Source organism: Musca domestica, unplaced genomic scaffold, assembly GCF_030504385.1.
Source record: "Musca domestica strain aabys unplaced genomic scaffold, Musca_domestica.polishedcontigs.V.1.1 4, whole genome shotgun sequence".
In the NCBI taxonomy this organism is placed as follows: Eukaryota; Metazoa; Arthropoda; class Insecta; order Diptera; family Muscidae; genus Musca; species Musca domestica.
This window is the reverse complement of record NW_026712328.1, coordinates 23,059,362-23,087,264: the sequence shown is the minus strand read 5'-3', so window position 1 is coordinate 23,087,264 and position 27,903 is coordinate 23,059,362. Positions and strand designations below refer to the sequence as shown.

Genomic DNA, 27,903 nt, shown 5'->3' with positions numbered 1-27,903 from the left:
TTTTGTATTTCTCTTTTTTTTTGACCACAAAAATGTTGATTCGAAAAAAGTTAATTATTAATAGAATTGGATTTTGATTGTGACGCAGGCAAGTGTACATTGGTGTGTATGTATCAATGGGAGACAAGGGACAAGGGTTTTACACGTCTAAACAAAATCCAATTCAAGGCCAGTCTCTATATCAACAGCCACAACGTCTGGTTTTGCTGCTGCATCATCGTCATCCTTGGACTTTTTACTTTTGGACTTATCTTTCATTGTGGCGAACGAGGCCAGCAAACCCAGGCCACTGCCACGTCTGGAAGATTGTCCCAACTGTTCGAATCAGGAATCGACAAGGACATGCCATCGTGCCAGCAGCTCACCTTTGGCCATATCACGCATATCCACCCAGTGGGCCACCTCTTCGGGGCCCGATGAATTAAGGCCCAAGCTAAACCAACCAACCATTTCGTTCTTCTTCATATTACGCTTAGCGTAAACGGAAACCATTAACGTCACATCGTTCAGTTGAAACAAGGCCACCTGCAATTAATAAAAACGATCTATATGTTGCAAATCGAATAATAATGGAGTTTTCTGGACATTACCTGAAATACAAATGTCTCTTTAAACAGAGGATTTGGTTGGCCACGTCTCGTTGATGTTTTCGCTCTGGATATCTCTTGTCCTATACTACTAACTAAGCATAACTTAACATATGTATCTGGCGCCTTGTTAATGGACAGCGTTCGAAACTGACTTCCCTTGACAATTTCAACGGTTAATCGTCCTGTGGTACCATTATAACCTAAACCTAAAAGTAGCTCGGGTACACCTCCATGTTGCATTGAAGTGGTCGAGCCGGCACTATCGGAACGGGCTAAACTTAATAGATCACTGGATGATCCCAAAATCTGAAACGAAATGAAGACATGTGTTATTATTTGAAGATTAAAAAAGATGCTAAGTTTAACCGGGCCGAACTTTTAATATCGAATATCGGACGGTAGTTTTCATATAGACCTCATATAGTCTATATGAAAACGCGAACATGTATAGTCAATTACCTACCAGAGAAGGCGGTATATATTGCGAACTCTAAATACATATATTGAGATAATTCCGCTGAAAAATATGGCTCAATTCGCCAAAATACCGAATATCGGATGATACTATTGTAAGGGGGACAAACGGCCCACATGTTGACCTTTAGAGGTAATTTTCTGTCATAGGACGTGGTTCTTATTATGAACTCCAAATAGCAAATCTTAAAAAATTCCGTCGAAAAAATCATCAATGTACGTATTATAGGTAGATACAAATATATGATGGATACACAACAAGGTGAGCCTATGTAGATAATTTCCTACCAGAAAAAATTGTAACTGTTTTCAATACCAAATAACAATTTGGAAATAATTTCATTGAACAATGCCGCCAGTGCTTCGGTCAGAAGTATTGCACAAATCATCAAAATACTGAATATGTGGGTGTACAGTTATATATGATCTACACCAACACTTTGATGTCTATGGATAGTTCTATGCAAAACAAACCTAAATTCCTTTCAAAATTGTGTCTTAAACACCTCAAAAAACTTTAAATCTGCCGGTACAGGTATTTGAAGGCTATACCAAAATAATTTATTTCTGTTCGCCTACTGGTCCCCCTTTGGAAGCTAGAGTGATTTCCACAGACGGACGGACAAACAGACAGTCGGATGGGCGGACATGGCTAAGAATCTTATTCTGTTAAGAAACATATACACTTCGTAGGGTCTAAAATGCTTATTTCGATGAGTTACAAATGGAATAAAAAACCTAATAGTACCTCTATGGCATTGTGGATGAAAAACGTACTACTTCTTCAATGATATTCGGAACCTATAACGGGTTCAGGGGCACTTTCGATAAAAAGGATGTATACGCTGGCTGAACACATTTATACCGCTGACGATTTCAAATACGTCGCGACAGATACACTTCTTAGAAAATTTCTTGGACCGGGCCCTCAGATAAATTGTTGACGTAAAAATAGGGTAATGCCACAGGGAAGGATTTTAATGCCATACAAAGTCTATTAAGGATTTGAACCAGTCTGCTATGCAGACGACGTTATAATACTTCTGAGTGGAAAGAAAACTACAATGTTTTGCAAAAGGGCCGAGTCGGCTCTAAAACTTGCATACAACTGGGCTAGACCATAAGGTCTAAACGTAAAAAAATAGAGATATGTCTTTTCATTGGAAAATTGGGGCAATTCGATAAACCTAAGCTAATATAGCACCACATGCTGGGGATATTTAGGGTGAGATGAAAAAACTGCAAACAACTTTAGACTGCTGTCATTTCTAAGCCACTCGTCCGACAGATATTAAAATTATTCCAGTTACTGGAAAACCATAAGTGGCTATCGTTACAGCATTTATATGTGAATAAATCTTTTGTGTCTCATACCAACGCTCGTTACCATGATATTGGTAGCGTAGCCCAAAGTCAAGGAAGTGGACGGAAAAAACAGCAACATCGGCAGAAATGGTTCGAAAAGGTAAAGAAGCGACTTGATCGAAACCCACGTCGCAGTGGCCGAAAAATGGCTTGTGAGCTAAACATATCGCATTATTCCATTCGTGGTAAAGCCATTGAAATTCCACAACAGAAAGAAAACGACCCAAAAGAGCTGTAGAGTTGCTTAGCTTGGCCGGAATTGGTGGACTGCTGAATTTGAATTTGAAAATTATGGCGTAGTCAAAATTAGTGGCATATGACAGTTATGGATAAAAAAATAAGATTAAAATATTACAGGCCTGTACTGGCTTAAGTGTATGTCTACAAGGATATTTGGCGATATTTCGCCTCCCTTTTTCCCTCTAACGCGTTTAGAGGGAACTTAAATTTCAAGTCAGTGGAAATTTATATAATAATGTTATACGCCCTTCGGTTTCTGGTAATACCAGCACAAACGGCCAAAACTTAAACATCGAACATCACAAAATTCCCCCTAAAACCGTCTTCGGAAAATAATTCTTTTTTTGTTATAGTCACTTGACTATTCATAGGTCCACCTTTTCAGTGCATCGCCCATTAACAATATATTCAATGAGTGTCGACGATCTTGAGATGATGAGATAGATATGTTCGACTTATGTGAGAGTTATTTTAGAACTTACCGATGATGTATTTCTTGGCTCCAATGGAAGCCATAGATTTGTTTCTAATTCCAAATCTATGGTAGCAAAGCTAACATATGCTTCACCGATCAGTCGTTCTTTGCGCAAACGTTCGCAGCCATACAAACGTACACGCAGGCCCATATTATTCACCTCTTCGGGTGTAACACGATGCAGCAGGAAACTCTCCATATATTGGGGATTCTCGCCCGATCGTATTTTGGTCTTGTGTTTCTGTTTCTTATTAGGTAGCATAAGAAGGCGCACTTGCGTGTGACACTGTTGGCCATTGCCCAATGTGGGTAGACCACGGGCCTGAAAGGAGAAATAAGAATTAGAATGCTGTAAAAAATATCGAGTTTGACCTTGTACCTGTAATACATGCACCGTCATCTTGCGCATGGGTGCATCGTACAAAAGCGAAATCTCAATACTGCCCGATTTGCCATAACACTGGGTCTGAAGTGAGATATCATCGGATTTAATTGATCTTAAATCGCTGGTATCAAATAAAGGTTCCTGTAAGCAGCATTAAAATTAGATCGCATGTATCATGAGAATAGTGGAATTCTGAAATCTTACATCTTCATTGTTGTTATTATTGTTGTTGCTGGTGGTGGTGTTGTTACTAGTTTGTGTATTGTTGTTGCATGCTTGTACAGTGGACACTTCCTCCAAACTTCCTTGGCGTGGTGGCGTTGTTGCATTTGAACTTGTTGTTGTTGCTGTTGTTAGTTTCTGATATTTTGTTGTTTTTATTGGTTCTGCATTTAGATCAATGCGTGACTCTTTCAGCGAAGCACTCTGTGATATATCGGAAGTCTTACTAATCGAAGCATGTCGTTCTGCAATTGAAATGATAGCATTAGTTTGTGTATATACATTGAATATAGCAGTCTACCGACGATCTCATGGCCTACACTTCAAAATATGTTGATTTTGCAAAGTTTTTCTTTAGATTAATAAAAAATATTTCGAAACGAACGTTTACAACCATGCCAAATAAAATATACCTCAACTCAATACGTCCTGGTAGGTATCTTAAGGATTTAGACATGTGAATGATTAGAACATGCCTGTCTTGCCGATTATGTTATATTACTCCAGTAAAAACCGATTTCAAATAGGTAATACTAGGGGATTAAATGATAATCTGGAAGGCGGTTATTATGAAAAACAGTCTTCTGGAAAAAGACAAGACTTGAAAGATATTGTTATCCAAAGATGCGTGCAGTATCCCGTTCCCACGGGAAAGCATTTTCGCCTAAATGCAGAGAGATTACTAAGTATTTTTTACTGGAAAATTGTCGCATGTACATATTGTAACAGTGCAACCAATATAAGTAAATTCAGAGCAAAGGTTAAACCACTCTCCAACTATCGTCTCAGATCACGAAATATGTGTAGTAAATTTTCATAGCCTGGTGTTGAGTATGTCATTAAATTTCTTACTTATTGCGGGACACCCCCTTCATTTTAAAAGCTTGGAAAGGTATGATCTCGCTACTGAAGGCAGTAGCGAAGACTCTTTTGGTATTACTCCTCTCCACAATCTCGATTGTCAACATGTCAGTAATAAAACACCACAGCAACGTTAAACGTCGTATCCCTATGCTTTAGTTGAGAACTTTTCCAGGACAGGTGGGATCATAAAAAAGTTTTGGTAGTACCTAGTTTATCAAAGGTTTCGAGGATAGCGAAAATATTTTATTTTTTTATATAGACGCCTGTCATACGTTAAATTTTTAAATAAAACATTCGAGCTTCAAAACTTCAGTGGTTTTCAAGAATTTACGCATGCATAAAATTTTATTTTCCAACTATAATATATATGATCATTAAATCAATTTCCTCAGTCTCATCTTCTTAAATTGGCCTGGTCTTCAAATAAAAAATTCGCAAATATACATATGGTCATACGTTACCTTTCTTTTCGCCACTAATTATTCCTGTGTGACTATCAATTGATGCCTCTACGGAATCATTTGAACTGCATTCACTGTGTGACGATGGTATGCCAACTTTACCACGTTCCGCTATGGCCAATGGATCTTTCGAAGAATCCCTCGGTGTTACAGTGACACGTTGTAGATCACTATTAAAATAATTGAAATTTTGTGACAATGGATTTAATTGATTGATGCCATAGTTGGTGAAACTTCCGCTCCCTCTTCCAGACGAAGCAATGCGCGCCTGTTGTAAACGTAATCTTCTTAAAATATCCTCCTCCGAATCGGAACTTGTGTTATCGTAGCGACGTTTTCTTGCTAAAATTGCAAAGAATTAAGTGTTTGACATTGAAAACAATTCAACAGTATAAAAAATTATAATTCTACTTACATAGTTTCTGTACACATTTTGATGCCAAATGTTTCTCATCGCAACAGTGCAATCCTCGACGGGCATGAAAACACCATTTTCGATTAACATACAGAAAAAACAATAGCATTAAAGCTATTACACCAAATACAGCAGACAATACTGTAGTAATTTCAACAGTTCCTGTAGGAGAGGGGAGAAAAAGATTATTTGGCAAAAGCAAAATGAAGTTATATTTTAATTAATCTTTAATTTAAAGTCAATATAAATGTTTTAAGTTCTAACGGACAAAGTTATTTATGATCTTCAACATTAAGTACTGGGGTAATATAATTAGAATGTTACTATTATTGCTTAACGTATCAATCTATCTATCTTCTTCTTCTATATCTATAGGAGAGGAAACTGTTTGTACGTTTGATTGTCTGTTTGTTTGTAATTTATAGAATCAAAAAGTGCTGAACAGATGTTTCTTAAAAATTCCAAAAAAATCGTCAAATGCCACAATTTTTACGTTTTTTTACGCTGAATCCTCGGAATGTCCAAGGTCTGCGGCAAAAAGTTTTGCGTGTCCAAGGCTTTAGTACACCCTCCAGAATATTCTAGCGATAATATTCGGCATATATAAAAGTGTGTTAGGTTAGTGACTACGCTTATAACTCAAGAACGGCTGGTCTGATTTTGACAATTAACACCAAATAGGCTGATATCAAAACGTGGACCTATTTCTTTCATATGGGTCATATCGGTCCATATTTTGGTATAATCCCCATGTGAGGGTATTCCCGATTTCAAGAATTTTTTTATATTGTAGCCATATTTTTTATACCCACCACCATACATAGTATGGAGGATACATTAAGTTCATCATTCCGTTTGTAGCTCATCGAAATAATCATTTTAGACCCAACAAAGTGTATATATTCTTGATCAGAGTAAAATTCTAAGACGACGTAGCCCTGTTCGTCCGTCCGTCTCTTATAATCACGAATAAAGACAGGAAGCTACAATTTTGCACAGATCAGCCTTTTGTGTGCAGGCAGGTGAAGTTTGAAGATGGGTTATATTGGTTTAGCATATTGTATGGCCATATTGTACGGTACCCTCCGATATTCGGCATTAAGAACATTTTTTTATGGAATTGTCTAAAAATTCTACACAAGTAATTTTTTGTGGGTACTTTACCGCCTGTAAGAGAATTGTCTTTATATGTCCACGATATCGTATATCCCCCATATAACGGACCTCCCGATATTCGGTATTTTGATGATTGTAGCCATATTTTTCAATAGAATTGTCTGAAAATCCACACAAGGAGTTCCTTCTGAGTACTTTACCCCCTGGAAGAGAATATGGGTCCTCGATATTGTATAGCCCCAATATAACGGCACACCCCGATATTCGGGATCTTGATGATCTTAGCGACATCACCGGAATTATTTCAAATTTTGTATTTTGTATTTGAAGCTCGTAATGAGTACTACAACCTATGCCAGAAAATTGTCTATGAAGGTCCACGTCTTCTTATAGCCTACATATAACGATACCTCCCTTTATTTGATGTTTTGATGATATTAGAAACTTTATTCACCGGAATTTTTTGATGATATTAGCGACATTATTCAATGGAAATGTATCAAATTTCGTATTTGAAGTTCGGAATATATATATATATATATATATATATATATATATATATATATATATATATATATATATATATATATATATATATATACATATATATATATATATATATATATATATATATATATATATATATATATATATATATATATATATATATTCTTGATCAGCATAAAATTCTATGTCGATTTAGCAATGTCTGTCGTCTATCCGTCTATATAAATCACTCTAGCTTCCGAACGAATTGAAGTATATTGATAAAATTTTACTCAAATGTATATTATGTCTGCAGGACTTTTGGTATTGAAAATGGGCCATATAGGTCCACGTTTTGGTAAGCCCCCATATAACGGTACTTCCCGATATTCGGTATTTTGTTGATTTTAGCGACATTATTCGCCGGAATTGTTTCAAATTTGGTATTTGATGTTCGTAATGGATACTACAGACTAAGACAGAAAATTGTCTGTGCAGGTCCATGTCTTTGTATAGCCCCCATATAACGGTACCTTTCAATGTTCGGTATTTTGATGATTTTAGCGTCATTATTCACCGGAGTAGTTTCAAATTACGTCTTTAGAGTTCGTAATGTGACAGAAAATTTTCTATGCAGGTCCAGGTCTTCGTATAGACCCCATATATCAGCACCTACCTATATTCCGTATTTTGACGTTATTAGGTACAATACTCAACGAATTGTTTGAGATGTCGTATTTGAGGTTCGTAATGGATGCTACAGACTAGGACCGAAAATTGTCTATGCAGGTCCAGGTCTTCGTATAGCTCCGATATAACGGTACCTCCTTATATACAGTATTTTTATGGTTTTAGCTACATTATTCAAAGTTTATTTCAAGTTTCGAATTTGAATATGGTAATAGCTTATGAAAAACAAACCTATATAGGACCACGTCGTATAGGCCCCAAATAATAAGGGATATATTCGGCATTTTTAAGATTTTAACAGAATTTTTAACGGATTTTATGTTTTGAAAATTTTCAAATTCGTTCCAAATGGTGGAGGGTATTTAACTACTGCTTATTAACTTGTAACTTCTTGAACTTTATTTCGGCAATTTTGTAATTTTAGAAAGAAAAAAACATCCCTTCACTTTTGGTATAACCCTCATATGAAAGCATCCTCTGATTTTTGCTATTTCCGGGATCATGGTCCCATTTTTTTTTGATTTGGCATCCTTGGTGGGTAGAAAACCTTAAGGCAGAAAATATTCATTGTGGATCAATGTAGCGTCCATATAACGGTACCTCCGGATTTTACCTATTTCAGGGCATTTTCCAATCGATTTGGCTAAAAATGTGTATTTAGGCTACTTCAGGAGTAGCGAACCATTTTACGAAAATTTTTAACACAGGTAAATATACACCACAGTTTCAAACTAAATATCTAAAAATTCGGCATTTATCAGGCATGTCACAGAATGTAAAATCGTTCAAGAGTGAAAACGAAAACGGTTTTAGCTTCTCTAAAAAACGGAAAACGCAAAAATTTTGCGTTTTGATATCACTTTCAAAAAGCAGGGTGAAATTGAAATGTTTAGCGATTTTAAGGTAAAAAATAAACAGAAGACACATACATTTAACAGAAAATATTGTATTAACCAAATTCTCTTAGAATGAACATGTTTTTGGAATTTATTTTACAAAAAATCTATTATTTTTCTAATCCATGATGAAAAATAATAAAAAGGACTTGCGAGGAACTGGTGGTGGTGATATCAATAAATATGTTTTCAGTGAACACGAGAACAGTTTAATCAGAATTTGCGGATTGTATAAAAGTGTCGATGGAGTTGGTGGTGCAGTAAGCTTTGCGGATTTTGTAAGTGAATTAGACCTCAGTTGTTCTGAAAAAGAAAACTTTGATTCGTCATCATCTACACATATTCCAAGAACTCGAAAATCAAGTCAATAAGTTTTAAGTGAATCTGAAAACGAAGAGCTTAATTTTTCACCCTCAACTTCAAAGCAGACCACTTCGATTTTAAATAAAAAAGATAGACCAAGATCATGCATTCCAGCTGCTTTTAAAAATGTTTCTACATTGGCAATTGATCCAAGAACACCAACAAACTTTGAAGAAAACCGTTCGCGAACACCTATTCAAAAACGACTTAGAAATAAAAGCTTATCGTGTTCTCCGCCATCTACACCAATAAGACAAGTGTCGGGCAGCCTAACAAAAGCAAAACCCACGCCTGAAGTAAAAAGACCCCGGGCAAGAACTCCCTCAAAGCAAGATCTAAATGCGCTTTTAGTTGAGGAAAATTCTCATTTTCAAAACTTGGAAAAAATTTGTAAAATTCTAGAAGATAACAGTAAGGAAATGAAAAACAAATTGAAAAGTTAGACAGACTTTGTAACATCCTGGAAAAAAAGGATTTTTGTAAACAAAGTACAGGTTGCATTTATTGCCCGATCCAGATGAAATTTTGCAAAGATCTTTTGTTTGGCACAAGGACGAATCCTATTGAAATTGGAGCTAATCGGTCAAAATTTAGATATAGCTCCCATATATATCTTCGTCCGTCTTCGTCCTTTTATTGTGCACCAAACGTGTAATATCAGTCCGAATAGTATGGAATTTTGCACAACCAAATTAGGCCTGAAAATAAGTATGCCAAATTTGATCGAAATCGGTTCAGATATAGCTATAGCTACCATATATATTGTTCATCCGATATGTTATTTTTGTCCTCCGCAGCCGTAATATGGACTCTGTAACAACAATATTTGGGGAAATATATCAAATACAGCTCAGAAATACCTTTGCTAAATTTTATCGAGATCGGTTCAGATTTGGATATAGCTCCCATATATAACTTCGTCCGATTTACCTTTCATTGTACACCAATCTTCTAATATTTGCCCAAATAGGATGGAATTTGGCACATACGACCGAATCGAGTCTAGAATGTAGTATGCCAAATTTGATGATCGGTTCAGATATAGCTATAGCTCCCATATAGATTGTTCATCCGATTTGTTGTATTTGTTACCCACAGCCGTAATATGCACTCCGTAACTATCTTATTCAGGGAAATATATCAAATACAGCTCAGAAATATCTTTGCTAAATTTTATCGAGATCAGATTTGGATATAGCTCCCATATATATCTTTATCTAATTTCAAATTAATTTTGCACCAAATGGGCAATACAAGTCCGAATTTAAAAGATACAAATGCTTCGGCATATTTAGTCCTTTGAATTTTAAATTATAATTATAATCATAGCGTGTATGATTGAATGCTCCCATAAAAACTTTTAATTGTTATGTGGAGCTCAACTAAATTAGCAAAGTGGTTTAGGGTATCATAAAATCGGCCCCGTCCGACTTTAGGACTTTCTTTACTGGTTTTTAGTTATTTTCGAAAACAAATCATGGCCACCCTAATGTTCACACTATTGTCATAAAACATTTTTCATGCGGTTCTTTGGAGAATTTTAACCTTGGCAATTAATTTTAGTGTTTAGTTGTTTTTATTTCTTTGTTTTGAGCCGTCATTATTTTTTTTGCTATCGTTATTAACTGTATCAACAGTGGCAGTTAATAAAATACATTTAGGCGCTTGTGACTAGAGTATGAAATTGTATAAAACATGTGTCCTTAATTGGGATTTTCCATCCATATTATTATTAATGATTCATAAACCATATGGCCATAACACTAACCGCACCGCTGTTTAATGAAATGTATAAGAGGTAATAAACGAATTATCAACAAACACGGAAGACATTTTAAAGAATGAAAGCCGTTACAATTTCTACATACACATATGAACGAATGACGTGAGCGTGTATGCAAAATACATAACAAACAATTTATTCAAGTTAAACATGTTGAAATATTGACAATAAATTATTTTAATACGAGCATATGTATTCAAAAGTTGTTGACATCAGTTAATTGTCACTTGCTGTTATACACTTGCATATATCCTGTAAGTAAGTGAAATTTAATCTTGATGTATAGAACGACAAGTCCTTTTATAGGTAGGGTTAATTTGGAAATTTAGACAGAAAAAACTCTATTTTCCTTGTGGCTACAGATGATATATATCATTTGATATGACCAAAATAGATAAATAGACCCGTGGCTCTTTAGCCGAAATCCATTTCGTCACATTTGTCGCATGACAATAAACTATGCGTATCGTAATATTTTTATGAAATTTAAATCAAGTTTGTAATTGTACGTTATTGGTCCAATTTTTCGGCAACGTTCCCCGAGAAGAGTTCAAGTTTGAAAAATCCGAAGTAGTCCAACTAGATACATGGTAATATTTATGTCACACCTAGGCCAGGTGGCAAAATGCACAATATTTCTACACGCCCCAACCAAAAAAGTGACAATTTTGAATAATAATCACCCTCATAAAATGTGCAATCAATGTCCAATTTTCTTTAAATTGAGCACATCCCAGTACTTTTCTCCATGTTACGTCAATGACGCAAATGGAACACATTAGTTCATCCTTTTTGGTATCATCCTAAAAAAGTTAACTTTTTATAAAATAAATAATCACTATAAAGTTTATATTGCAGTCTGTTTCACATTTAAGTAGGCAAAAACATGTCCCTACAAGAGATCAACGATTTGAATGTTAGGGTTTTGATAAATATTTCAGAAAATATTTAATTAGGACCTCCAGTACGTTGGGGTCTCGGATATGTTGACTTTATTAACTTTGTAAAAGAGTTAAAGTCGTGTTTTTAGAAATTGTTTATTTTGGCAAGCATTAGTATGTTGGAGGCCCGAAACACAGGGACTTCATTATAGCGGTATGTTTTAAAAATGGATCCCACTATGCGAAATTACTTGGTATTTACATGCCTGGTTAATGCAAATCTGGAAAATACTTGGAAAGGAAATTCTAGAAAATATTTAACTTTGGGCTCACGTATTTTGAAGCACTTTTTAAACATTTTATTTTAACAAAAACAAGTAAGCAAAGGCTATAGTCGCGCGGGGCCGACCATGTGATACCCTACAACACTACAATATATTAGATGCCCCTTTATGTCCAAATCCATTTTGGAAGATTTCGCTTTTGAAATTTTACAGCTAAATATAATCCAATGGTCATACAAAATGCTAGAATTCTTCCCCGTCCTTAACTCTTTTCTCAGGCGTGTCGATTGGCTTCAATTGTGTGATCAGGTATATTTTTCCGTTTTTGGTCCATTTCAACCCCTAAATATTTTGCGGACTTCTTTGAAAACCCTAACCTTTTTTGTAAGGATCGGACGATAATTGCAGACTGTATATAATAACCCCAACCTGTGTTGTAAGGTGAAAAAATATTACAAAATATACACTTCAATACTAAGTCAAATTGAAAAAATCGCATGCGATAAAATAAATGAAAAAATAACAAAATGTCACAAAATACTACAAAATCTATAATCACATCATTATTGACATCTTTTTATGAGATTTTTTTTAGATTTTATACTTTTATGTCAGGAGGGCATTCTGAATTGACAAAATTTGTCGAAATCTGTCCAGCCATTCTTGAGATATAAGCATTCTTGCTAACATCCCTTTCCTTTGTATACACACATTGAACATATTTCGCTATATATCTCCAATATATTTAATGTCGGCGTCTACGTAACGATCAGAATTGACCTGTTCGTCTATTTGTGATTTCGCCGGGATTAAAAATATTAGCGGTTTAATGGAAAATTTAACACAAATGTTATGGACTATTTCACCAACTAAACATTACCCGATGACCATCAAAATTGGAAGACTTCTGCACAGTCCTGAGCTCTAGTCCCATGCTAACTTCCTTGCGACCTGTAGAGCTACTGTAAAATCAAGAAAATTCTCAATTTTTGGTCCATTTCAATCCCTTAATATTATGCGACCTTCTCCAAAAGAAATAGGGTTCTATTTTGACCTTAACCCCACCTCCATTTTCAATTTCGCGAAGAATAATTGCGACCTGTAGAGTGATTACAAATTAACATGGACAGACGGACAGTCGGACTGACGGACATACATAGCTAGATCGACTCATCTCGGCGAGATAGGAAGATCCATATATACTTTCCTGTGTGGGAAACCAATATTTCGTGGTGTTACTAATTTTTGGCCCAATCAAAATTATAATACCCCAACACATAGTGTTGTAGGATATAAAAACCCACTGCTCAAGAAATAATAAGTAGGGTAAGTGTACCAGTAGTCGGCACTTTTAGGATTTTCGCGTTTTTAATCGCTCACCATTCTGAGTGGAACAGTTCAATTATTACAAAGTTAATTTATTCAGATTCGAAATTTTGTATAGTTTTTGCAATAATAAATAAAGTTTTAATAACTTTTTATTAAATTTCATAAATTTGTAGTTTTATTAAAACAATGCTTTTTTGCCAGTAGTCGGCACCACTTGCTAATTGTCGGTATGGCATTTTCCAACAGTCGGCATACCAATTTTTTTGTTAGCATAATTAATAATAATAATAAATTAGTTCATTAAAATATAATATTTTTGTTTAGTTGAACTGATTCGATGTCTTTATTGTACTTTTCTTAAGAATGTGAATTGTTGAGGACCTTAACAGACAAAATTTTAATTTTTATTACAATAAATCATCTTTTCTTAGCGAAATTGTACACAAAGACAGCTGACAATATATTTGAAGTAAACAAAATACATTTAGTTATAATAGTTTCATTTATTTGGGCTTAAAAATAAAAAGTGCCGACTACTGGGACATGCCGAACTTAGGCACACTTACCCTATACTACTTGTTACAGTAAGTTGGAAAACGCTTCCATAGGGTTTTTAGAATTTAATTTGGAGTCTCGAATACTTGGACATTATTGAAACTGCGCGGATTGTACCAGAATACACACCTTGCCAATGCATGGTAGGAAGGGCCCTGTATATAGCTTAAAAAAATGTTTAATTAAGGATCCCAGTATGTTGCGACTATGGGTGGCCAATGTGCGGGAAAGCTTGAGGTTACATCGCTTGCTACATTTTTATACCCTACACCATACAGTGGTATTTGTATTCTTGTGAATAATATGCAGGTCGCATTTATTATACGATTGAGATGAAATTTTGGCTTGTTTGGCCCAAGGACGTACCATACAGAAATTGGTGACAATCTGTTCAAATTTGGTGAAACAAGGACGAACCATACAGAAATTGCTAACAATCTGTTCAAATTTGGTGAAAATCGGTTCAGACATAGCTATAGCTCCTATATATATGTGTCATCCAATTTGGTGTTGAAGTCCCTCACATTCAAAATATGCACTCCACCAGATACAACCCAGAAATACCTCAGCCTAATTTTATTAAGATCGGTTCAGATTTAGGTATAGCTCTAATATATTTCTTTATCCTATTTAACGTTTTTTGTGCACCATATGGTTAATATCAGCTCAAATTGACTAAATTTTGGCCCATCCAACTGAATTTATCCTAGAAACAGGCACTTAAAATCGGTTCAGTTATAGCTATAGCTCCCATATATATGTTTCATCCGATTTGGGGCTTAAGTCCCTTACATGCATGGTACTAAATATTACCCGATGACCACCAATATTGGAAGCCCTTAGCTCTAGAACCATATATATATGTAGAGCAGCTGCAAAACCAGGGTTCTATTCTGGCCCTATCCCCACCTCCATTCTAAATTTCGTGAAGATCGGGCCATAATTGCGACCTGTAGAGTGATTACAAAATTAACTTGGACAAACGGAAGGACATACATACATAGCTAGATCGACTCAGCTCGGCGAGATAGGAAGACCCATATATACTTTCCTATGGGGGGAACCAATATTTTAAGGTGTTACATAATTTTTGGCCCAATCAAACTTATAATACCCCCAACACATAGTGTTGTAGGGTATAAAAATATATATTTCGGAGCTTAGTTGCACAAAATAGACACGTAAGTCCCGAAATTCACTCAATTTGGGCTACTATTAGCCAATTTTTGTACAATAAACCTGAAATCGGATTAAGGATATATATGGGAGCTATTCCAAATCTTAGCCGTTCTCGATAAAATTTGGCAAAGGTATTTCCGAACTTTATACTTTTACTTGTTTCTAGGCTGAATTCGGTCGGATGTACCAAAATTCAGGGCTTTTAGACATATATTGCCCATTTGGTGCACAATTAACCCGAAATCGGTTGAAGATATATATGGGATCTATTTCCAATTCTGAACCGATCTTGATAAAATGTGAGGAACTTAAAACCCCGAATCGGATGAAACATATATATGAGAGCTACAGCTATATGTGTACCGATTTTCTCCAAATTTAATGTATTTGCTTCTAGACTAAATTCGGTCGGATGTAACAAAAAAGAGAAATTTTTGACAGATATTGGTCATTTGGTGCACAATTAATCCGAATTCGGTTGAAGATATATGTGGGAGCTATATTCAAATCGTATCCCATCTTCATAAAATTTGGCAGATGTATTTCTGAGCTCTAAAAGATACCTGGTAACAAAAATCATTTTTGTAGAATGCATATTACGCGTGTGAAGGACTTTAAAACCCAAATCGGATAAAACATATATATGTGAGCTATAGCTACATCTGAACCGATTTACATAAAATTTGAAGTACTGATTTCTGGGATGAATTCTGTCGGAATTTCCGAAATTCAGTCCATTTGAGCTGATATTAGGCATTTGGTGCACAATAAACCTGATATCGGAGCTATATCCTAACCTGAACCGATCTCGATAAAACTTGACAGAGGTATTTTCGAGCAGTATCTGATGTCCGGTACCAAATATCATTTATTTGAATTGCATATTACGTATGTAAGGGACTTAATACCCCAAATCGGATCAAACACTTATATGGGAGCATGGTACAATAAGGAGGTAGAACAGCTTCGTAAAACTATAGAAATACACCCCTGAGGTCATGCCCGCTTCATGTCAGACTCATTCAAGTTATTTTCAATTTTTTCCATATTTTTCGTCAATTTTAAAGTGAATTCATACCGCGAAAAACAAATTAAATGCCTGGATTTTTGCTCAAAAGTATGATCCAAACTGTTCAATCTTTAAATTTCATGGCTAAACTTGTTAATAGCTTTAGTGCGCGAGCCGTAACCTACGGTTCTTCCAATCATTGGTTTTGAAAATATTTTGTTTTCATTTTTCAAAACAATAAATACATACACAAAATTGTAATCAGCTGGTAGCTCTACCTTACCTTTTTATTGTACCATGTATGGGAGCTATTTTTTCCAAATTTGATGTGCTTTCTTCTAGACTGAATTCAGTAATATGTACCAAAATGCAGTTCATTATGATTTATATTGGCCATTTGGTGCACAATTAACCCGAAATTGGTTGAAGATATATTGAAGCTATATCTAAATCTAATCCGATTATCACCAATTTAAATAGGGTTTGTCCTTTGGCCGAACAAATATTGTTTGCAACATTTCATCTCAATCGGATAATAAATGCGACCTGATTTTTTGTTCACAAAAATACATGGACAGACGGCAGACATGCATAAATCGACTCAGAAAGTGATTCTATGCTCAAAAGAAACTATGGGTCTACCTCGCTTCCTTCTCCATGTTACAAACAAATGCGCAAAGACATAATACACTTACCACAATGTGGTGTAGGGCATAAAAATCTTGTGTATTCCTATTAATATATGTATACAATTACATACAAAACATATGCTTTGACACCTAGAGGCATTACAAGGCAAAGATAGGTGCCGTATGGACAAACTGTGCTAAATCGAATCAAAACTCAGAGAATGTCTATCCATTCAACAACAAGTTCCGGCAGACTTTTAAGCCAAATGCAACTTTTTATACTTAATACTTAAAAACCAGTAAAGAAAGTCGGCCCCGCCCGACTTTATGATACCCTACACCACTTTGCTAATTTAGTAGAGCTCCATATAACAATTAAAATATTTTTTAGGAGAATTTAATCATACACGCTATGATTATAATTGTTATTTAAAGTTCAAAGGAGTAAATATGCCGAAGCATTTCTATCTTTTAAATTCGGACTTGTATTGCCCATTAGGTGCAACATTATAGGTGAAAAAATATTACAAAATATACACTTCAATACTAAGTCAAATTGAAAAAATCGCATGCGATAAAATAAATGAAAAAATAACAAAATGTCACAAAATACTACAAAATCTATAATCACATCATTATTGACATCTTTTTATGAGATTTTTTTTAGATTTTATACTTTTATGTCAGGAGGGCATTCTGAATTGACAAAATTTGTCGAAATCTGTCCAGCCATTCTTGAGATATAAGCATTCTTGCTAACATCCCTTTCCTTTGTATACACACATTGAACATATTTCGCTATATATCTCCAATATATTTAATGTCGGCGTCTACGTAACGATCAGAATTGACCTGTTCGTCTATTTGTGATTTCGCCGGGATTAAAAATATTAGCGGTTTAATGGAAAATTTAACACAAATGTTATGGACTATTTCACCAACTAAACATTACCCGATGACCATCAAAATTGGAAGACTTCTGCACAGTCCTGAGCTCTAGTCCCATGCTAACTTCCTTGCGACCTGTAGAGCTACTGTAAAATCAAGAAAATTCTCAATTTTTGGTCCATTTCAATCCCTTAATATTATGCGACCTTCTCCAAAAGAAATAGGGTTCTATTTTGACCTTAACCCCACCTCCATTTTCAATTTCGCGAAGAATAATTGCGACCTGTAGAGTGATTACAAATTAACATGGACAGACGGACAGTCGGACTGACGGACATACATAGCTAGATCGACTCATCTCGGCGAGATAGGAAGATCCATATATACTTTCCTGTGTGGGAAACCAATATTTCGTGGTGTTACTAATTTTTGGCCCAATCAAAATTATAATACCCCAACACATAGTGTTGTAGGATATAAAAACCCACTGCTCAAGAAATAATAAGTAGGGTAAGTGTACCAGTAGTCGGCACTTTTAGGATTTTCGCGTTTTTAATCGCTCACCATTCTGAGTGGAACAGTTCAATTATTACAAAGTTAATTTATTCAGATTCGAAATTTTGTATAGTTTTTGCAATAATAAATAAAGTTTTAATAACTTTTTATTAAATTTCATAAATTTGTAGTTTTATTAAAACAATGCTTTTTTGCCAGTAGTCGGCACCACTTGCTAATTGTCGGTATGGCATTTTCCAACAGTCGGCATACCAATTTTTTTGTTAGCATAATTAATAATAATAATAAATTAGTTCATTAAAATATAATATTTTTGTTTAGTTGAACTGATTCGATGTCTTTATTGTACTTTTCTTAAGAATGTGAATTGTTGAGGACCTTAACAGACAAAATTTTAATTTTTATTACAATAAATCATCTTTTCTTAGCGAAATTGTACACAAAGACAGCTGACAATATATTTGAAGTAAACAAAATACATTTAGTTATAATAGTTTCATTTATTTGGGCTTAAAAATAAAAAGTGCCGACTACTGGGACATGCCGAACTTAGGCACACTTACCCTATACTACTTGTTACAGTAAGTTGGAAAACGCTTCCATAGGGTTTTTAGAATTTAATTTGGAGTCTCGAATACTTGGACATTATTGAAACTGCGCGGATTGTACCAGAATACACACCTTGCCAATGCATGGTAGGAAGGGCCCTGTATATAGCTTAAAAAAATGTTTAATTAAGGATCCCAGTATGTTGCGACTATGGGTGGCCAATGTGCGGGAAAGCTTGAGGTTACATCGCTTGCTACATTTTTATACCCTACACCATACAGTGGTATTTGTATTCTTGTGAATAATATGCAGGTCGCATTTATTATACGATTGAGATGAAATTTTGGCTTGTTTGGCCCAAGGACGTACCATACAGAAATTGGTGACAATCTGTTCAAATTTGGTGAAACAAGGACGAACCATACAGAAATTGCTAACAATCTGTTCAAATTTGGTGAAAATCGGTTCAGACATAGCTATAGCTCCTATATATATGTGTCATCCAATTTGGTGTTGAAGTCCCTCACATTCAAAATATGCACTCCACCAGATACAACCCAGAAATACCTCAGCCTAATTTTATTAAGATCGGTTCAGATTTAGGTATAGCTCTAATATATTTCTTTATCCTATTTAACGTTTTTTGTGCACCATATGGTTAATATCAGCTCAAATTGACTAAATTTTGGCCCATCCAACTGAATTTATCCTAGAAACAGGCACTTAAAATCGGTTCAGTTATAGCTATAGCTCCCATATATATGTTTCATCCGATTTGGGGCTTAAGTCCCTTACATGCATGGTACTAAATATTACCCGATGACCACCAATATTGGAAGCCCTTAGCTCTAGAACCATATATATATGTAGAGCAGCTGCAAAACCAGGGTTCTATTCTGGCCCTATCCCCACCTCCATTCTAAATTTCGTGAAGATCGGGCCATAATTGCGACCTGTAGAGTGATTACAAAATTAACTTGGACAAACGGAAGGACATACATACATAGCTAGATCGACTCAGCTCGGCGAGATAGGAAGACCCATATATACTTTCCTATGGGGGGAACCAATATTTTAAGGTGTTACATAATTTTTGGCCCAATCAAACTTATAATACCCCCAACACATAGTGTTGTAGGGTATAAAAATATATATTTCGGAGCTTAGTTGCACAAAATAGACACGTAAGTCCCGAAATTCACTCAATTTGGGCTACTATTAGCCAATTTTTGTACAATAAACCTGAAATCGGATTAAGGATATATATGGGAGCTATTCCAAATCTTAGCCGTTCTCGATAAAATTTGGCAAAGGTATTTCCGAACTTTATACTTTTACTTGTTTCTAGGCTGAATTCGGTCGGATGTACCAAAATTCAGGGCTTTTAGACATATATTGCCCATTTGGTGCACAATTAACCCGAAATCGGTTGAAGATATATATGGGATCTATTTCCAATTCTGAACCGATCTTGATAAAATGTGAGGAACTTAAAACCCCGAATCGGATGAAACATATATATGAGAGCTACAGCTATATGTGTACCGATTTTCTCCAAATTTAATGTATTTGCTTCTAGACTAAATTCGGTCGGATGTAACAAAAAAGAGAAATTTTTGACAGATATTGGTCATTTGGTGCACAATTAATCCGAATTCGGTTGAAGATATATGTGGGAGCTATATTCAAATCGTATCCCATCTTCATAAAATTTGGCAGATGTATTTCTGAGCTCTAAAAGATACCTGGTAACAAAAATCATTTTTGTAGAATGCATATTACGCGTGTGAAGGACTTTAAAACCCAAATCGGATAAAACATATATATGTGAGCTATAGCTACATCTGAACCGATTTACATAAAATTTGAAGTACTGATTTCTGGGATGAATTCTGTCGGAATTTCCGAAATTCAGTCCATTTGAGCTGATATTAGGCATTTGGTGCACAATAAACCTGATATCGGAGCTATATCCTAACCTGAACCGATCTCGATAAAACTTGACAGAGGTATTTTCGAGCAGTATCTGATGTCCGGTACCAAATATCATTTATTTGAATTGCATATTACGTATGTAAGGGACTTAATACCCCAAATCGGATCAAACACTTATATGGGAGCATGGTACAATAAGGAGGTAGAACAGCTTCGTAAAACTATAGAAATACACCCCTGAGGTCATGCCCGCTTCATGTCAGACTCATTCAAGTTATTTTCAATTTTTTCCATATTTTTCGTCAATTTTAAAGTGAATTCATACCGCGAAAAACAAATTAAATGCCTGGATTTTTGCTCAAAAGTATGATCCAAACTGTTCAATCTTTAAATTTCATGGCTAAACTTGTTAATAGCTTTAGTGCGCGAGCCGTAACCTACGGTTCTTCCAATCATTGGTTTTGAAAATATTTTGTTTTCATTTTTCAAAACAATAAATACATACACAAAATTGTAATCAGCTGGTAGCTCTACCTTACCTTTTTATTGTACCATGTATGGGAGCTATTTTTTCCAAATTTGATGTGCTTTCTTCTAGACTGAATTCAGTAATATGTACCAAAATGCAGTTCATTATGATTTATATTGGCCATTTGGTGCACAATTAACCCGAAATTGGTTGAAGATATATTGAAGCTATATCTAAATCTAATCCGATTATCACCAATTTAAATAGGGTTTGTCCTTTGGCCGAACAAATATTGTTTGCAACATTTCATCTCAATCGGATAATAAATGCGACCTGATTTTTTGTTCACAAAAATACATGGACAGACGGCAGACATGCATAAATCGACTCAGAAAGTGATTCTATGCTCAAAAGAAACTATGGGTCTACCTCGCTTCCTTCTCCATGTTACAAACAAATGCGCAAAGACATAATACACTTACCACAATGTGGTGTAGGGCATAAAAATCTTGTGTATTCCTATTAATATATGTATACAATTACATACAAAACATATGCTTTGACACCTAGAGGCATTACAAGGCAAAGATAGGTGCCGTATGGACAAACTGTGCTAAATCGAATCAAAACTCAGAGAATGTCTATCCATTCAACAACAAGTTCCGGCAGACTTTTAAGCCAAATGCAACTTTTTATACTTAATACTTAAAAACCAGTAAAGAAAGTCGGCCCCGCCCGACTTTATGATACCCTACACCACTTTGCTAATTTAGTAGAGCTCCATATAACAATTAAAATATTTTTTAGGAGAATTTAATCATACACGCTATGATTATAATTGTTATTTAAAGTTCAAAGGAGTAAATATGCCGAAGCATTTCTATCTTTTAAATTCGGACTTGTATTGCCCATTAGGTGCAACATTAATTTGAAATCATATAAAGATATATATGGGAGCTATATCCAAATCTGAACCGATCTCGATAAAATTTGGCAAAAATATTTCTGAGCTGTATTTGATATATTTCTCTGAATATCGTTGTTACGGAGTGCATATTACGGCTGTGGGTAACAAATATAACAAATCGGATGAAGAGTATATATGGGAGCTATAGCTATATCTGTATCGATCATCACCAAATTTGGCAGACTAGCTTCTAGACTCAATTCAGTCGTGAGTGCCAAATTCCATCCCATTTGGACAAATCTTAGACGTTTGGTGCACAATAAAAGGTAAATCGGACGAAGTTATATATGGGAGCTATATCCAAATCTGAACCAATACTTATTTTCAGGTCCAATCTGATCGTACGTACAAAATTCCATACTATTCGGACTGATATTACACGTTTGGTGCATAATAAAAGGCAAATCGGACGAAGATATATATGGGAGCTATATCTAAATTTTGACCGATTATCTCCAATTTCAATAGAGATCGTCCTTGGGCCAAACAAATGATTTGTGCATTTGGGATAGGGCAATAAATGCGAACTGTACTTTGTTTACAAAAATACATGGTTAGACGGACGGACGGACATGCATAAATCGACTCAAAATGTGATTCTATGCAGATCATCAAAAGGATCTATGGGTCTATCTCGTTTCCTTTTGTCTGTTACAAACAAATGCACAAAGACATAATACCCTGACCACCTTGTGGTGTAGGGTATAAAAACTCTTGCATTACCTTAAGAAAATGTATCGATACACTGAGAAAAATTCAGGAAAACTGAATTAATCTATACGGCTTTATGGTCAAAACAATAAACAAAAAAATTATTTAGTAACTTTACTAAATATAGAAAATATCGATAAAAATAGACTCGAAAGCAACATAGTTTTGTTGTATAAAAATATACCTAAAAAAATAGAACGCATACCAGGTACTAGTAGTTCAGTTCAATTCAATGTTAAAAGCAGTTATTGCCTTGTGTACTTCATACGAAACATTAGATATTAATATTTTAACGACTTCAGTACGTATAATTACCGTCATTATGTATAGCGTTGTCAGACAGTAATGTTTATTTTGTTAAGTTTAATTGCTTTGGAGATATGCCGATAAAAGGCATTAGAACAATTCCGCCCATCGTAACACTGAATTCAAACAACTGTCAATGTGAAGAGCAAAGCGTAAAAGAGCCCACCAATGCGTCAATGTCCTTTTTTATCAAGGTTAACTTTACTGTTAGGTTACTAAAAAGTTCACCTAACAATAGTACACACGTATGTAGTCAAGTCAATTTTCGCACCGGACATTAGATGAACAATAGAATTAGAATGTTCTGTTTATACCCTTCACCATAGTATGGAGGGTATATTAAGCTTGTCATTTCGTTTGTAACACATCGAAATATAAATTTTAGACCCAATAAAGCATATATATTCTTGATCATCATAAAAGTCTATGCTACGTCTGTCGGTTATCTGTTTCTCCGTCTCTGGAAATAACTCTACCTTTCGAAAGAAATAAAGTAGATTGACATCAAATGTGTTTTAGGTCTGGACATTTTGGTATTGCCAATGGGCCATATTGGTCCACGTTTAAGGTTTTTTTGTATTTTACTCACAATTTTACCAGAATTTGCTGTAAATTGACAGCATATGTTTACATAATGTAAGAAATGCACAGAACTGTCAATATAAGTCTAAATTTTTGGTATGATCGACTTATTACTCTACCTCCATATATTCGCTATTTTGATGATTTGTGTCACACCATTCCCCGGATATGTTTCAAATTTGGAACTTCTATGACAAAAATTACTCAGAGAGGTCCAAGTCTTTGTATAGCCTCCATATAACGGTACTTCCTGTTTTTAGCGACATTATCCAGTAGTATTTGAAGTTCGTAATGGGTACTACAGCTTGTGACTGAAAATGGTCCATGTACATCTTCGTACGAGTATAGATCCAATATAACGGTACCTCCCTATATTCAGTATTTTGATTAATTTACCAACATTCATCACCGGAATTGTTTCAAGTTTCGTATTTGAAAATCGTAATGGTTCATTACAAAAATTGAGTATACAGGTCCACATCTTCGTATATGTCCCAATAAAACGGTAACACCCTATATTCACTTTGGAAAGAGGTAAAAAGTAAATCGGATTAACTGATTATGTATGGGTGTAACATATAAATCTGATCCGAGGAGAGACAAAAGTTGAAAGAGGTTGTTCGAGGCTGTGTGGGATATGTTGTGCCGAATATCATGGTTTTGGAATTTGAAGTTAAAAAAAATATATGTATACAGTTATAGCTACACCCGAACTGATTTCGCCAATTTTGGCAGTCTTAATTTTAGGTTTAATTTCACCTTATGTGCTGAAATTGATTTTATTTGGACAAATCTGGTGCTCAATTGATGTGAAATCAGACCAAGATATATATAGGGGAAATATAACCAAAAAAATGTGAGAAGTGCACCTTCTAAGAACACCATTAAGCGTTTATACGAAACATTTTCGACTGGTAAGGCTCTTTCTAATCCGAAGAGGCCATATAAAAGTCGACCAAGGCGATCGGCTGAGAATATCGCTGCCATACGAGCCAGTGTTGAGAGGTCCCCAAGAACATCCTAAAAACGCCGTTCTCAGCAGTTGGGCATGGCTCGGTCCACTTTACAACGGATTATTCGCATTGATTTGCATTTGATCCCGTACAAAATGCAATTGACGCAAAGAATGTTGCCTGCGGACAAGCCTCGTCGATTGGAATGGGCCCAAAGAGTCATGGGTCCGTCGAATATGTGCAACCCTGTACTTGTACCCTCAATTAAATTGTTGTGTAGTTTTGTTGTTGCAAAATGGTCAGGCTTTATCCCTTTATTGTTGTTTTTATAATAACAACGTTTGCTTATTAGTGGAGAACGATACCAGGGGGTAAGGCAGGGAATACCTAGGTTTCGGAAAGAGCCACCAATCCTCATCAGTTCCCTTGTTTTTTGTCTGGGATATTCTCCCCAGAAGTTATTTTAAAAATAACTTCTATGACAAAAAACATTTTTTACCCAAGTGACGAGATCGTAAGCTCAATAGAAGAGGAACCAAAGAATTAAATAAAACTAAAATTCTTTTGGAAAGTCTTCTAAATCTTACAACCGCACTTATAAACATTTACATCTTTTCCACTTATTATGCTTTCGTTCAACCTGTTGTCTGTTACAACAAAAACCCCTTCGTCGACCATGCCTTGTCTATTAATAGAACAGTGTGGGTTGTTTGTTCGGGATACAGTAGTATTTTGTTGTTGCAAAAAGGTCAGGCTTTATCTCTTTATTGTTGTTTTTATAAAAACAACGTTTGTTTATTAGTGGAGAACGAGGAGGGATAAAGCCTGACCATTTTGCAACAACAAAATACTACGGTATCCCGAACAAACAAGCCACACTGTTCTTTTGTGTAGTTTTTTTACTGTTAGCCTAGTTTCTTACCAAAGCGTTATGGGTCTTAAAAAATAATATCCGAATCTGAACCGGTTTAAATATAAATTGACAAAATTTGTAGACCAAATTCCGTCACAAATTCCAAACTTCATTGAAACTGGAGACACATAGGATGTTTGGTGCATCAAATACAAGAAATCGAACAAAAATATATATAGGAGCAAAATCCAAATCTAAACCGATTTCTATATAATTTGGCAAATTTATTTTTGTACCAGATTCCGTTACAATTTCAAATTTTATTGAAATTAGAGATACATAGTGTGTTTGGTCTATCAAATATATATGGGAGTTATATCCAAATCTGACCTGATTTCATTATAATTTGGAAAATTCATTTTTGTACCGAATTCCCTCTCACATTCCAAATTTGAGTACTGTATCTAAACTAAATTTTCTGGAAATACCTCCAATTCTGATGCTATTTTAAGTTCCAAGTGGAATTTAAACAAGTAAAAAAACATTAAGTTCGGCCGGGCCAAACTTTTAATACCCTCCACCTTAGGGTAAAAGAAACATTAGAAGAAATGTGGCAAAAACCATTAAAATGCCGATTATGGGGAGGTACCGTTATATGGGGGCTATACCAAAACGTGGACCTATAATTACAATGTTTCGCCACCGGAGCTGGAACCCATTATGACCCACAAATACCAATTTTTAGACAAATCAGTGAAAAAATGTCGCAAAAACCATCAAAATACCGAATATCGGGAGGTACCGTTATATGGGGGCTATATCAAATCATGGACCCATGCATGCAATGTTTCGCCACCGAAGCTGGAACCAATTATGACCAACAAATACCAATTTTCGAACAAATCCCTGAAAAAATGTGGCAAAAATCATCAAATTACCGAATATCGGGAGGTACCGTTATATGGGGGCTATACCAAAACGTGGACCTATAATTACAATGTTTCGCCACCGGAGCTGGAACCCATTATGACCAACAAATACCGATTTTCAGACAAATCCGTGAAAAAATGTGGTAAAAAAAACTAAAATACTAAATATCGGGAGGTACCTTTATATGGGGGCTATACCACAACGTGGACCTATACATGCAATGTTTTGCCACACGCTCAGGGACCCGTTATGACCTACAAATACCAATTTTAAGACAAATCCGTGAAAAAATGTGGCATAAATCATCAAAATACCGAATATCGGGAGGTACCGTTATATGGGGACTATACCAAATTATGGACCCATACATGTAATGTTCCGCCACCGGAGCTGGAAACCATTATGACCCACAAATACCACTTTCATTGATGTGCGATTTTATTGTAAGTTAGTGTTATTTTATATAATTTGATAAATGTTTTCAATATTTCAAGTGAGCTTTATGACAGTTTCAAAAAATATTGTGGTTTTAGTTTACTATGACGTTCTAATCTCTATTTGTATATACATGAACTTACCATTTAATGCGTAGTTATCCACATTCGAAGTTACTATCATTTCCGAAACTGCAAATGAAATATGAGTTTTAAATTAAATTGAAAACAACATCTGTTTACTTTTGGCATCAAAAAATGATTACAAATAAAATTTAAATAATATCTCCAAAATGAGAACATACATATATGATAGGAAATGGAATGGGGAGGATTTTACTACCATTCATTCCAACTGCAAATGATTACAACCGGTGTTTACAAAATAACATAGCAAAACAAATGAAAAATTCCAACTAAAATGAAAATATAATATACCAACATGAGAGAGGGAGAGAGCGAAAGCTTTTCGAAAACTTTTTCAATGAATCAAAGAAAAAATAGGAAAACCCCAAAAAAAGGACGATAAAGTATGTAATGGAATGGGTAAAGAAGAATATCGATTTTTCACATATTTTCATCTGGATTCGTTAATGCGTTTCTCACAATGACCATTTCTGTATATATACGTATGTGTTGTTACCTTTTCACTAATCACTTTCACTTCTAACAAAGGCAGGATATTTTCTGATTTGTCACAATTTCTAGCGATTTGACTTCAAATGAATTCTTTCCGTTTTGTATTTGTTATGGGAATTCTTTAAGCGTAATTTTCATTGAAAATTTTCGTATAAAAACTGCAACTTTTCACAGATTTATTCAACTTTCCATACAACTTAATCGGGTTGTAAATGCTCGAAACTTTTACACTTTTCACGTAACATTTGTGTTTTCCAAAGCATTAAAATGAACCAACATTTGATAATTTGTGAATTATTAACATGAAATTTACACTAATATTTATACACTAAATACTATTTAACTAGAAATATTTGTTTTTCTTAAATTATTTTTTTTTTTTATGGGGTTTGCTGTATAACTGCGTTTTTTGTTTCGAACCTTTCTCTAGAATAAAGTATCTACGTGTGACTCAATTACTGCCATACGAATCCTTTCCGT

The 27,903-nt window shown here is 35.0% G+C and overlaps 1 protein-coding gene across 1 annotated transcript; it reads right to left on the bottom strand.

The window, feature by feature from the left end:
* On the bottom strand, nt 1-27,903 carry LOC101900040 (synaptotagmin-16). The gene is made up of 9 exons (XM_011295028.3): nt 27,428-27,903; nt 26,929-26,976; nt 5,492-5,653; nt 5,077-5,418; nt 3,734-3,996; nt 3,524-3,670; nt 3,152-3,466; nt 591-896; nt 1-525 (listed from the first exon to the last, which is right to left on the bottom strand). Exons 2-9 carry the CDS (start codon nt 26,966-26,968, stop codon nt 325-327), a joined length of 1,776 nt encoding a protein of 591 aa, XP_011293330.3. The 5' UTR covers nt 26,969-26,976; nt 27,428-27,903; the 3' UTR covers nt 1-324.

Excerpts from the sequence above, each read along its gene's own strand:
- LOC101900040 (XM_011295028.3), bottom strand. The coding sequence starts at position 26,968 with ATGATAGTAACTTCGAATGTGGATAACTACGCATTAAATG. Across the intron at positions 5,654-26,928 it reads GGATAACTACGCATTAAATG|GAACTGTTGAAATTACTACA; the intron begins GTAAGTTCATGT and ends CCTCTCCTACAG. Across the intron at positions 3,671-3,733 it reads ATAATAACAACAATGAAGAT|GAACCTTTATTTGATACCAG; the intron begins GTAAGATTTCAG and ends TGCTGCTTACAG.